This window comes from Corvus moneduloides, chromosome 16 (genome assembly GCF_009650955.1).
Source record: "Corvus moneduloides isolate bCorMon1 chromosome 16, bCorMon1.pri, whole genome shotgun sequence".
NCBI lineage: Eukaryota > Metazoa > Chordata > Aves > Passeriformes > Corvidae > Corvus > Corvus moneduloides.
In genome coordinates, this window is record NC_045491.1 from 7605633 (window position 1) to 7619388 (window position 13756).

A 13756-nucleotide genomic window follows, 5' to 3' on the forward strand; every position below is an offset into this window, starting at 1 on the left:
CAGCTCTTTAGTTTACCTACATCAAATTCTGATGTTTTTCAATATGCTGTAGTTACTTATGCAGTACCTGAGCTGTAGTTCCTCATATCTGTTTAATTTCAAACATCAGTTTAAGAGACTGTACAGCAGCTGCAGTCATTGCTCCCTCAAGGATAAGATTCATGTGTGCTCCTTTCCTTTTTCCCTTTTCAAGCAAGTAAGTTCCCGTGTTTTGCTACAAACCACCATTTTCTGATTTTTATTAGGGTTCGGAGTATTCACATTTCAGCCTTGTCTGTTTTGCAGGTTGCTTTGTCTTGGTTCATTCAAGTGAAGCCCCAGCACATGAATCACTCCATTTAGATCCACGAAAGACCAAGCAAGCAGAGTAAACCAAGAGCCTTCTGAGTTTGATGCCTGTAACTGTCTTCTGCTGGCAACTTTGAGGAAGATTTGATTCTTGTGGTCACAGGGAAAAGACAGTCCAGCCACAGGCATGTAATAAATGATGCTTAATAAATGATTCCAAAAAAGCTGCCTTTATGTGTTTGCTTTTGTGACTGCTCTATTAGACACCAAAAAGAAAAGTGCTAGGGGGAATCTCTAGGTTTACTACTGGTTTTCCTCTCGTCTTCTGTGCTGAACAGGCTGGCTTTGAAATCTGGTGCTAACCAGAGGGAGAAATAAGGAGACTCTGCTTCTCAAAATACCCTGCATGTCAGGGAGCCTTCCAGCCTCCTGTGAGCACAGCCTATGATTTAAATAAACCCAGTCAATTTTAATTGGCAGAAGAGGAGGGGAGAGGTAGGCAAGAGGTACCAAAACGTTTCTCCACTTGCACAGCATGAAGCCCCTCCTGTTGTGACATTGTTTGCAGAGACACAGACTGGGAATTGAAATAGGATTGTGGACCAAGCTGAAGCATCACACAGTATTTCAAGCTGCTCCAACAAATTAACTATTTAACACTCTGCTAATGTTGTGTACACACTTACTGCCTCCCAGCATGAAAAATCAAGCAAATAATTGCAACAAGCTTCTGCCCAGTAGAAGTCACTGTACTATAATGAGAAACTTTGTCCTGTAACAGAAGGAACAGGAAGCTGTTGGAAGCAGGTCGATGTTGCTTTACATACAGGAAAAAAAAATTTAGGAGTTCTCTGTGTCCGTGCCTTCAGCCCCGGGTGCAGTTCTAGCTGGTGTGGTGCCGGTTCTCCTCGGTAGCGTAGCAACTGGACCACACCCCCTCCTGCTGCAGGATGCTAAAGAGCCCTTGGAGCACTATCTGCTGTACTGCAAGGGAACTGCATCACTTCTAATTACCACAGCACTGCCAGCTGAGAGGTTTTTTTTTCATCCCATGGAATGACAAGAAAATTCTTCATTCTCTGTCTAGTAATCCTGTGTTTTCTTTCGATGTTTCTGTAGTAACCCTATTTTTGTTGCAGAAGAGGACTATGTTAATTTTATACCAGAATGCTATCGGTGCATTTTATATCGTTTCAAAGTAAGTTGTTGATTAAAAATAAGCATTCATGTCCACCTGCTGCTCTTCTCATTTAGTGCTCCTGTATGGTGGTATTATGTTAACGTTTTGGAAGAATACTCAAGGATATTGATATATACTCAAGGATATTGAGCATGTTTTTCTTCTCACTTAGACCTTGCAAATGACTGAAAAGCTTTCCCCACTCCTAACCTCTCTTCTGTTGTGCAACAAAAGAGCTGTCCTTTAAGCATCTTGGTTTCCAAGCACAAGGAATCGTCTCTGGGCATTACTGAGTGTTTGACTTAAGGTGTGATGAATCCTCTTATGCCAAGTTGAATTTTTTGATGTATGCTGTAGATTATTGTTTAATTTACCTAAAACGAGTGTGGAATTAGGGTTGTTCAAAGGGGGTTTTTTTAAGGTTGTTCTCCTCAGATCTTGGGTTTTATACAAAATCTCCTAAGCCTGCAGTGGATGTCACAGCCTGACTTGGTTTGTTGGGGCTGTTTCTTTGGTGCCTTAGAAAGATGATGATTACAACAGTACAAAAACCTTATTCTGGTTTCGTGACCTGCACGGGGGAAAGCTTTTTAAACAATCTGAAAACTTACTTACTGATTTATTTAAATATATTGATTTCTTACTGTACTGACTTAACAGTTGTTGTCATTGCACTTTGGTACCAAGCTTGGGGAGGGACATGTTTTGGTGACATGTGGCACAACAGCCATTGCAAAATAATGGTATTGGTGTTGCTGAACCTTTAGGTTTCCTTATTTCTTAGAATTTAAGAAATAAATCCTAGTGTAGTTCAGAAAGCTTCTGCAGCTTCTTGTGACTTGAGTACAAAAATACCAATAGCCTCCCTAAACCAATATAAAACTGTACTTGGAGCTGTGCATGTAATACAGTAAATCCATGGCGATATTGTGAAAACTACATAAAAATGCAAATACACCATTTTGTTAACTTGATAATGCTTATGCATCCCCTCCCCCTTTCTGTCTTTATAGGTCTACGAGGGCTAATCAATCTTGGGAACACATGTTTTATGAACTGTATTGTCCAGGCACTTACCCACACTCCACTGCTGCGAGATTTCTTCCTCTCCGACAGGCACAAATGTGAAATGCAAAGCCCCAGCTCATGTCTAGTCTGTGAAATGTCTACGCTCTTTCAGGAGGTGAGTGCTGTTTTCCACAGAGCATCGCCTTGCCACAGATGCTGTTTCTTACCCCAAAAGGAATTGTGTTCTATTTGCAAATACAAAAGGAATGCAAGTTGTGTTTCCCCTCAAAACGTAGTAAAACAAAGCAGTAAAGATTGAGACCTCACTGTCAAAAATACCCAGCTGCTGAAATGGAAACTAATGGCCTTTTAAGTCCTATTCTGAAGTCACCATTGTTTAGGCAAAGCTGGTATTGGAAATAATTAAAGTGCTGCCTGTTCTTCTGAGACTGATCTGGGAGTCCTTAGTCTTAAAGCTGAATGTGTGCTTTAATTAAAGGTGCAAGTTGTAACTGGAAAATATGTCACAGGCTCTTTGGGTGAAAATGGGAGTGAGTAAAGCAGCAGTATATAGCCTTGTGGTTTAAGGTACTGGATTATGTATGTCTCTATGAATATTTTAAAGCTCTCAATTCAGTGCTTGTGTAGTGGCAGAAACATCTTTTCTATCATCTCTTACGTGCAAACCCAGTAAGGGCCAGAAAGAAGGATAAGGAGGGTGAATGTGTTGCTACAGTTTGTGTCTTTCCTGTACAAGCTGCACTTCTTTCCCTTTCTCACTCAGGAAACTGCCTTTGCAGCGTGTCTTTTTCTGTAGATCTGATCCATGCTGTGTGAGACAGGCATGGGCTTTTCCTTAATAAATAGTCGAAGAGCTTTATTAACTATCTTAATTCCACACCACTGGTGTAAGGACTGTGGGTGGACATGGGCTCCTAGTTTTAAGATGTCTTTAAAAACAAACAGACCCAGTTCTGTGCCTTTCCCTCAATGGTAGATCTGCTTTCTTGGTAAGTAAAATAAAAGCAACAACAAAAAAAAGAGCTGTAGTGTGTGCTGTCATGGAGCATTTAAAATTTCTGTATACAGAGCAGGTTTTCTGTGGATGCACTCTCATGGAAGTTCATTCTGATAGGGACCAACCTAAAATAGCTTTACCTTAATCTTGTGATTTTCAATTTGATTTTACTCCTGTGCCTTTTTTACCAGAGATGATTCTTTTTAGTGACTGCAAGTGAGTTAAACATATATGGAAGGTAAAGCCTCCATAGTTGTTTCAGTACAAAGTTGTTTTCTGCTCATACTCAAAACTCCTGAGAATTTGCAACATTAGATGCTGTTTGTTCAGTCATTAGCTGTGTGTTATATTTCTTATTTTTTGTTCTATTTTTCAGTTGTTCCTGAGTCTGTCAGGAAAGGAGGTAAAAACAAAAGGCAGGCAGACCAATAGGTAGCAGCTGTAGGATTATTGAAACCAGATGTGCAGTTAAGTGGGGAAATACCACAATGCTTAGATAAAAAAATCAGTCATGGTATAGAAATACCAGTTTCTGTACACTGTTAATGCAGAAACCTATTTGCTTATTTAAAAATAAGGAACTATTATAATCTTGATATCCTTTCATCAAATAGTGATATAAAGTCTCATGCTGATGAACATCACCACACTCTATTTGCACATGAATTTTTTTAAAAATCCCTTGGGAAAGGGGAAATGAGTGTTACATTACAGATTGAGAGGCTGCAGGAAAGATCAAGACTCTCTAGGTAATGATTTTTGTTTCCATTTTTGTATGTGGAGCCCTGTTGATGGCTCAGGATGCCTTTTGCTCTACTATGAGCATGGAGCAAAGAACAGGCTGTTACCCAAAAAGGAGCTTAAATGCAGCATTTGTGTTAGTTTCTATTGTAATCAAGTTTAATTTCACACACAACTTTGGGAAGCTCAGCCTTCATTTTCAAATCAAAATTCATGCCTACACTTGCATTAGTTTTATTAATTAATGTTCTGCAGCATGAGGGTGTATGGATGAGGGAACAGCCATATCTGTGACACCAGACTGTGCAGACAGCAATAGTCTCTGTCCTTATTTCACATTAAATACTGCAGCCATGTGCTGTGGGAGGACACAGAAAGTGACTCAACCTCCTTGAAGTAAAACTGGAGCTTAATCCTCCTAAGCAAAGCTGTTGGGTCTGTAACCAACTCGGTGTATTTTAACTCACAAGCAGTAAATACCTTGTTGTGCTTATGACTCTGTCAGGACCCATTGTACAGTTCTGTTCCTAGTGAGTTTTAATTTCTCTGCATTCAGAATGAAAATGAAGAGTCTTGCATTTTTTAGAGCGGACCGAGTATGTTTCATGTCCCAGCTCTGTGCAGTGGTTGTAATGAAGATTCTGCCTTTGCAGAGCTGAGGTCTGAGCAAAGGAAGGCAAACCAGGACATCTCTGCTATGGCTAAGAATTCCTTTGTAATTGAATTACCAGGAAAACTTTGATTCAGGTTCTGTCTTGTTTTCACATAGCTTTCCCACTGGGATTAACTGGTGTGGTTATCCCGAAGCATCTTACCCAGGGACAAACAATCAGGACAAGGGTTAATTTCATCTCCCCTCCACCCTTCTTTTCTGAAGGTGTGATCTTAGGCAAATGGAATGCCAGGGGATCTGGTGAGTGCCTGAGTGGGAACTCTCCAGGAGAAAAAGAGAGACTGTTTTGAACACTAAATAAAACTTCCTATATATAAATAAGCAAGTTTTGCTCTTTTGCCTCCTGAACAGAAGTTACTCATCCCACTTTTTTTTTTCTTGTTTAAGATCATGTAGTTATATAGGTTGAGTGATTTCTCTGTGTGAAATAGGAAGCTACAAAGTTCTTCCACCTTGAAGTAGGTTGGTGGTGAGTAATGACTATCAGATGGTTCTCAGGACTGAGGTGGTTTTTTCTAGGTAGCTTTTCTGGCAGACACGCCAAGCATTGAGCTCTGTTTGTTTTAAAAATATCTGACTGCATCAGTTAACATTCTCGTTTGTGCTACATGAAACCTGTTTCTCAATAGAATCATGACATGACTTACACTGCATAAGAAAAGGAATGAAAAGGATTTGGGAGTAACAGATAGTGGTGAAGCTGGACGGAGGGAAGATAGAACATACAGAATCCATTCATTGAGCCTTTTGGCTGAAAGGGTTTGTGCACTCCTTTTTACCTACTGGTGTTTGTGTTTTAGTTTTGCTTCACCAATGAAAATTAATTTCAGCATGGTCCACACCCCAAGGTTTCTCTAAATCCTTTCCAGAATGACCACTTGGGAAGGTAGGATTAGCAGACCTGTATCTCCTGTGCTCTGTGACTGGAATAGCAAGAATACCTGGGAACAGAGCAGAATGCAGTGCATCCACTCAGAGATGGAAGGAACAAAACCTTCCTTTTTCCCATCATTACTCATCCTCGTGGGCCCATCACAGTGCACAGCACAACCACAGGAAGAGTTGAGAAGTGAGGACCAAGAGGGAAAAGGAGATGATTTATGGCTTTGATATCTGAAGATGGTACTGTTGAAGTGACTTCTGTATAAAATAAGTTAAAACAAAGATACAAGAGGGGAGGGGGGAAGTGTAGCTAAGGCTCTTTACAGACAGAAGCCTTGCATTTTGTCATGGAAAATAGAGTTTGTGCTGATTTAGTAAAATCTTTCCCCTGAAATAAGTGTAGAACATACAGAGTTCATGCAAGCAAAATGGATTTTGTGACTCCTTGAACCATTGTTCTTTGGGAAACCTCCAGAAGGTGTTCTCTTGCATGTGTTCCATGTGTTGCCCACTCCTTTCATCCATTGTAAATTGCCAGAAAATTTAAAGTCTTGACTGAGAACCAGTTTCCAAGAGGAGGTTTTGACTTCTCAGATTGGACTTGAACCTGGTATGGGATTTCTGCCTATAAACTCTTAATTACAAAGCTCAGAGACTGCTTAGCAGATACATATGCAGGATAAATCAAATGTCTCTATTTATTCACATAATTGAGAAACTTCCGTGCATGTTTCTGGCAGGAGGAGGAGAAAGAAATACAGATGTGTACGGTGGGGTCTTGTTTTGTTTTAAAACCTTACTGGTGTCTGTATATTTTTGGTAACAATAATGCAAATTACAAAGCCTACAGTCTTCTAAATCCCCCATAGATTCTTTCTAGAATGCAACAGCAAGTGTTTTAAGTAAGTGGAAAAACAAAATTACTTTTACTTGAGCTCTGTGTAAGAATGGAGGCTTTGAATCCGGGTTGGTTTGTTCTTTCTCCCCCTCCTCCCTTTTCTTTCCTGGAACAGCAGTTAAGCAGTATATTACCCAGCACTTTGAAATTGCTCAAACTAGTTCTCTCCAATATAAACAACTGATACTGCTGAACTGAAAATAAATTTAAACAAAAAAAAATGTTTAAATTATGTTTGCACAATTGTGCCATTGCGATGTTTTAAAGGTGACCTGCAAATACATCATTGTTTATATTTGCACACTTCAGTGAAAAGGTTGGAATAAGACTTTACATGGACTCTTTTCCTTTTTGTGGATTGGAACAGCTCTGATAGGCTGCTCTTCCCAGCAGCAAGGAAATGACAGAGATGGGATGGATGTTTTATACATTCCAGTTAAAATATTGTTATTGAATGTGCTCAGATTCTTTGTTTCATTTAATATTTATTTGAGCAGTGCAGCTTTTCCCCCACCCCACATTCTTACTGGGCAGATTTCTAGTTTTTTGTGTGATAATAGTTAATAATTTGATAAAGCTTCATGTTAAATCCATCTGAGGCATCAGAGAATGTAAAATCTGCTGGCAAGTCTCATGTCTGCAGTGGAGTAATTACATGGAGTGCTGGTGGTTAAAATGACCGGAGAGCTCTGGGACTAATTGTAAGGAGTGACAGAACAGGGAAGTTTTATTGCTGCAGTTCCCTGAATTATGTTGAGCAGCAGCTGCGTCAGCAGATTTCAATTACCACAGTCCTGCTCCAGTTCCTTGGTGTCATCCTTGTTGGCATCAGAGTTAACTATTGATCGTTGTATTTATAGGAGCATTTTGTGGTGTTTGGCTGCAGAGGTGCAGCTTCTTGTTTGGGAAAAGCAGAGCTTGTGAGGAAGAAATTTCTGTGGGAGGAAATACACTAAAATCATGTAGCAAACCCTACCAATATGAGGACTAGATGAAGGTTGTGCGTGTGCTGCGTTTTGCCAGCCTGTCTCTTAAGATACAGTGTTTTCTCTCAGCAGGTTTGTAGCACAGTGCCTGTGCTTGGACTTACATAAAATGCTCACAGACTCTGCAGAGGAAAATTCAGGGTTGGGGAAAGAAGCTCACTTTTCCAATAAGGATGAGAATTATATACTGCTGGGGGTTTAAATCTTACTTTTGTTCTTTGTGTATTTGCCACTTATGGTCTTCTGTTTGGGAAGAGTAACTGAAAAGAAACCACCATGGCTTTGATAGGATCTTGGGAAAACATAATTGTGGTGTTGCAGGCAGCATTTGCTGAAGGTGAGGGAAGGCAAAATGACTTACAAATGTTCACTTACTAGAAATAAAATGTTACTCTGTCAAGTGAATAAGCTCTTTTGGGCCTTTTCTGACTCCCTGCAGGGACACCACAAGCATCCCTGCTTTGCTTTTGGAACTGGTATCACTATGCAGGGATAAAGGAGGGGCTGAACCTCAACCCAGAGAAACACAGACCCTTAGCATGGGTGTTGTTTTGGCATGTTTTTTAGGGATAGGTTGGTTGGTTGGGTTTTTTTTCTTTGTTTGTTTGGGTTTTTTCAAGTGGGACCGGGCTTGTTTTTAATTAAAAAAAGTTGCAGTGGGCAGTGTCCTTGTGCCCTGTGCTGATTTCCCTCCCCAGCTGTGTCACCCCCCAGCAGCAGAGTTTCACATCAGGCTGGGGTGACTGAATAATTCATCTGTGCACTGTCTAATGTGCTTCTGGCAAAATCACCTGGGGCAGTTTTAGTCACTCTGGAGCCAGCTCATCAGATTTTGACTGAAGCAGATGAAGGAGCAGATGCAGGAGCTGGTCCAAGACCAGATTCCCAGGCAGGGACACCCTGCTGGAGCGGTGACGGCAGCTGGTTTTGGGGATCGCTGACTGAATGGGGACCTTCAGCTCTGCAAACAGCTGGCTCAATAAAGTTGTTTTTAAAGCCTTTTACAGTGAAAGGCCAGTACTGGCATGAGACTGCTGCCCTGCTTGGAAATTTTTCCGTAAAATTGGACTGTGCACTGCGTTTGGATGCAGAGCTGCCATGGGTCAGGGGTTGGCTGACAGTCAGCATCTAATATTCTCATCTTCAGTGTTTGTTCTGATATGGGGGGAGCATTTCATTCATATAATTTGTGAATGAAATTGCTGATCCTTTTCAAATGCAGGATTTTTTCCTTTCTTTCCTCCCCAGGCTATTTTAATAAAAGCCAGTGGTATCAGTAAGCAAATTGTGAGTGATGTTTGTGTCTGTCTGCCCCACTCCCTGCACCCCCACATTTTTCAGACTAATCTGTCACAAGCTGATGGAATTTCAGGGGAGAAAACTGAGGTGCTCAGTTCTGAGATCACTTCTTCAGTAGTCAAAGAGCTGTCTCTCTCCTTTATTATTAAGACCATCAGAATTAAACGGTTTAAATTGATTTGACTCATTGCGCTCATTTAACTTTTTAATAATGAAATGCACTGAGGCTACGTAAGTTGTTAACAGTCATGTCCTTCTCTTTGCTTTGAGCAGTTTTACTCTGGGCACCGATCTCCTCACATTCCATATAGGTTATTGCACCTGGTATGGACTCACGCACGGCATTTAGCAGGGTACGAGCAACAAGATGCACACGAGTTCCTCATTGCTGCATTGGATGTGCTACACAGACACTGCAAAGGTAAGGCTTGTCCTGAGGCTCCAATCAACAAGGATTATTGCATCAAAAAGGAGGTAGAGCCATCTCTTCTTAAACCAAGCCTAGTGGCAGTACAGCACTCTTAGCAAATTCCTTTAAAAATGTTCAGTAGACTTAAAATATTTATAAATAAATAAACCATTCCCACTGTCAAAAAGTACCAAGAGTTAGAAGCAGACAAGCCTGTACACTGGTTTGAATCACCATCATGATGTTCTCTTATTGGCTGTGAGTCACTGTCTTTTCTTTTAAATTGCCATTTTAATTCTATTTATACTTGAAGTAGTTAGAACTCTTAGTCAGTGTGTCATGTGACTGATGAAAATAACATAGGGAAGGTTATGTCTTAATACTATTATTCTGCTTAAATATGATTCTACTGTATTTCTGATACCAAATTGCTTACAGAAATGTGAGTAAGAAAGAGCAATGGGTGGTTATGGGATCTTGTTTTATTATTATTAGTCTGTATAGAACAATATGTAATTGTACAATACAATAAAAATATTTAGTGCCATGCTTTTTGACACAAAGTATCTAAGTCTTGATTTTGTAATATCATATGAAATGATGTATTTTGTGTTAGTTAGCTGAACTCAAGCTGAACTGGAAATTTCCCAATCTGACAATGTTTGCTGTAGCAAACTTACTGCAGCAGAGAAATTTTTACTCTTCCTCCAAGGGAAAAGTAGTAGGGTTGATGCTAACAGAACAAACAAAAAGTCCTTGGTTATCAAAAAGAAGCTTTAAGCACTCAACTTGCCTCAAATGCTCTTAGGAAAAGCACTTAGGGTTTAGTTTTTTGGCTTATCAGAGGACTGTCAAAGGGAAGGCTGCTGCTGCTTCTCTGAACCGTTGTGAGTCTTGCTTTTATCTCTGAGATAGCCCTGCATGGCAGCAGATGGGCTTGTTCACATCCATAATTGGTGCCTCCAAAAGAATCTTCTCCAAAAAAAGTACTGCCAAGGACAGGAGTACACAGAGCATTTCCTTTGATGTTATTAATATCTGTCATTTGACAATCACTAAATGGATTTCAATAATCCAAATTAAACTGGTGTGGAAGTCCAGTAAGGAGCAGAATCTACCCAAGTACTGACTTCTCACTTCTTAACACTGAATAAATTCAGCTGCAAACAGAAACAGGTTTTGGTTCCTGTAAAGTTTATGAACCACTGATCTAACAAATCTTGAAGCTTTTCTTCTCGTCTTTGATATAAGATGATGCTTATATTTCTTCTACACATCCTCATTAATTAATGAAGTAGTACTTGTTTCTCAGAATTGCAAAGAGAAAAACTTGCAACAGTAAAGGTCCCTGAGCTCTTCTCAAACTGATAAAGAATCCAAAAAGACTTTTTAAAAAAATGTGGTTTGACTTTAAATGAAGAATTTCTCTGGCATATCTTCCTTGACATCTCTGCACCTAGGTTTTCAAATTTCTGTTTCTAAAGAAATAGAGAGGCTTTTATTAAATCATAGTAAATAATCTATACCACATCAAGGTAATTTAAAAGAAGTGGTTGAGCAGTTGTGTGGGAACCAAACAAGTTATCTAAACCAGAATTTCAAGTATAGTCATGCAAAACCACATTTGGAATGAACTAGTGTTCAGTGTAATGATAAAGTTTTCCCACTTGTGTATCCACACAGACACACACATGCATGTGCAGTGTGCAGATATAAAAATATTATTACTAATAGTGAGAACATGTCCTACAGCTACAATAAGCAAATAATACCTCCCCTGCTAATATTAAATATTTATTTTAATGAAGGAAAAAACCTTTTAAAGCTTCCAGTCAATAGTAATGAAGTTCTACAATTAACACACAGTCAAATAAAAGTCACAGGGAAAATTTTGCTCTAGTTTTTGGACATTATTCATGATCACCAAGACTTCAGGCACCAAAGTAAATGAAAGTGTTCCATATGTATAAATACCCAGTAGTGTTTGTTTGGCTGTCATTAGTCATGTATCCCTTTTCCATTCCATTTACTCAGCTTTCTAGGAAGTGTCTTAATGCAAGTGAAGACAAAGCTGTGAATATTTGTTGTTGATCTGTCACTGCCTAAATTAGGAAAAATACGTGATTTTGATGTCCATATAGATAAAAGTTTGGTAATCCTGTAACTGCCCTGGGATGATTATGTGGGCTGGCTGGCCTGGGTAGTTTTGCTTTGATTTGGTTGGTGTTTTAAATGCTGGTTGAATCTAAACTTTGTTTTAGTGGCATCTGTGGAGTTCTGGAAGGCCAGGATACCTGTCCGATCTCCATGTAATTCCTGTCTATGGGGTGATAGATGTGCAGGCACTGTTGGCTTGAGCTGTGACATCTGGGCAGGGCATATTCTGAACCCCCAACAGGGCTCCTCTCTGCTGCTGGAGTAATAGAAAATATTTCTGAATAAAAGGGGTCAAGTCTGTCTTGCCTCTGCATCACATCTTTTTCATTCCAACAATTGGAGGCAGGTGATCTAACTGGAAAGTAGTATTTTGGTGGAAAAAGATAGTGTAAATAATCTGTATTTCTGCCCAGGCTGTAAAGCATTAAGTCAGCTTTTAGTCAACATGACAGATGCATCTTTATCACCAGTGCTCTGCAAACTTCCAAAGGTTCCAATCATGCAAACGCTTTTTAGTTTCCCACCTTTGTCTCAGACATCTTCAAGCTTGGAGAAGCTTAGACCAGAATTACTGTTCTGTTAAATGGATCAAGACTGCAAGTCAAAAATTAATGTTCTGTCCAGTGACATCACTGGCTGTGGGGGTTTCTGTGTTTATTGCAGGAGCAACAGCACTCAAGTGGCAGAGGTGGGCACTGGTATACAAAGGTTCAAAAAGCAAGATGAAAAATAGAAGTAATCCTATGTTTTTATCCCAAACATTATTCAGTAGTCTAAGAAAAGAAGAGTAGTACTTTAAAACGGATTGTGCCTCACTTATTTGGATTTCATGAAGCATTTTGCATTCCCCGGTAACAAGGAGGGCTACAAAACAAATCTGAAGCCAGAAAAAGAACGGTGTACTGAGATTTGGGAGGAAAACACTGTCCTGCTCTGTGAATTCTGTATGATATTCTTAGGAATTGATAGAGCATATGCTTGTGGAACATGTCATCTGCTCTGATCCATATAGATTTGTGTGTACACTGCTTTGTCAGAAATAACAAGCACTTGTTCAGAACACCGGGGACCAAAGCCAAACAGAAATATTAACATTAATGTCTTGTTTTGATAAACACCCCTTTTGAAATCTGACAATTCTTGACTTCCCTTTTCTCATTTAAAATACAGAATGGAAGATGGAGGCAAAACTTACGTTTTTATATCAAAACCAAAAACAATCTTAAAAAGTTGTCTATAGCTGTTTTTGCAGTTGCTGTGTGTTATTTACCTTTAGTAGTATATTAAATGCCTAATTTGAACACAAGTTAACATGCTTAGTTATTGCACAGACACAGTAGTAACTTGTATGGGGTTTTTTGAAATCTGCATTTAATTTGATTCCAAACTTCTGAACTCAGTTTTCCGCCATTCTCATAATCACATTAGTGTGTACATTGATGTATTTTTAAGTTTGCTTTTAGTCTTGTGCTGACCTCTCTTAGAATAAGCTGCTGATTTCCCTGGTAAGAATTATGACTGGATTTAAACCCCAAAATATATATTAAATTAAAACCTAATTTGGGAGACAGAAATGTTGAAGGGAACCTTAACTTGAACACAACAATCTAGCAGCTTCTAGTTCTCAGCTGCATAATATACCTCCCCTCAGCATCTGTTCCATATTGACAAATGTGTGTAGGTGGTAATCTTACTCCTTTTTCCCTCCTCTCCAACCAAATGTCATGGGAAATAATGTTGAGTGGGTAATACCCTTCTGTTTTGCTGGGAACAAGCTTGCAGGATATTCATTTGAGACCCTCTCATCGCTGATCCTAATTGACTTGTGTAATTGAAAAGGGAGAGCTCAGTTCTCTCTGTAGGAGGAAATAACTGTCTGCTGAAGGTGTCCAGCTGGGATGGTACCTGTGGTCCAGGGAAAAGCTCTCAGCACTGCTTTTGTCCTTCTGCCCCCTCAAAACAAAGCAGAGACAATGTTTGAAATGGGGAGATTACAAGGTTGTGGTAGTTGCATGTGGATTCTTTAAAAAGGAAAAGTGGAGTTTTAACTAAAACTCAGTTAATTCTATTTTGAATTTTTTTTCTTTAGTGCTTGTAAATATGAGTGAAGCTTTATCTGTAGGTGCAGGATGCCTTGCACAGTCTATCCTGTATGCCCTCTTCATTAGCTTAGCATAAATGAGGCCTTTAAAAGCACTTAAGTTCAGTAAGATTTAG

General features: G+C 39.5%; 1 protein-coding gene across 5 annotated transcripts in view; it reads left to right on the forward strand.

Moving 5' to 3' along the window:
- USP22 (ubiquitin specific peptidase 22) overlaps window positions 1–13756 on the forward strand; it is a 96520-nt gene that overhangs the window by 68213 nt on the left and 14551 nt on the right. For all 5 annotated transcript variants that reach the window (XM_032126072.1, XM_032126071.1, XM_032126076.1 and 2 more), the window contains 2 exons: window positions 2482–2651; window positions 9247–9394. In XM_032126072.1, coding sequence (XP_031981963.1) covers window positions 2482–2651; window positions 9247–9394 — 318 coding nt within the window. The remainder of the gene's footprint in view (window positions 1–2481; window positions 2652–9246; window positions 9395–13756) is intronic.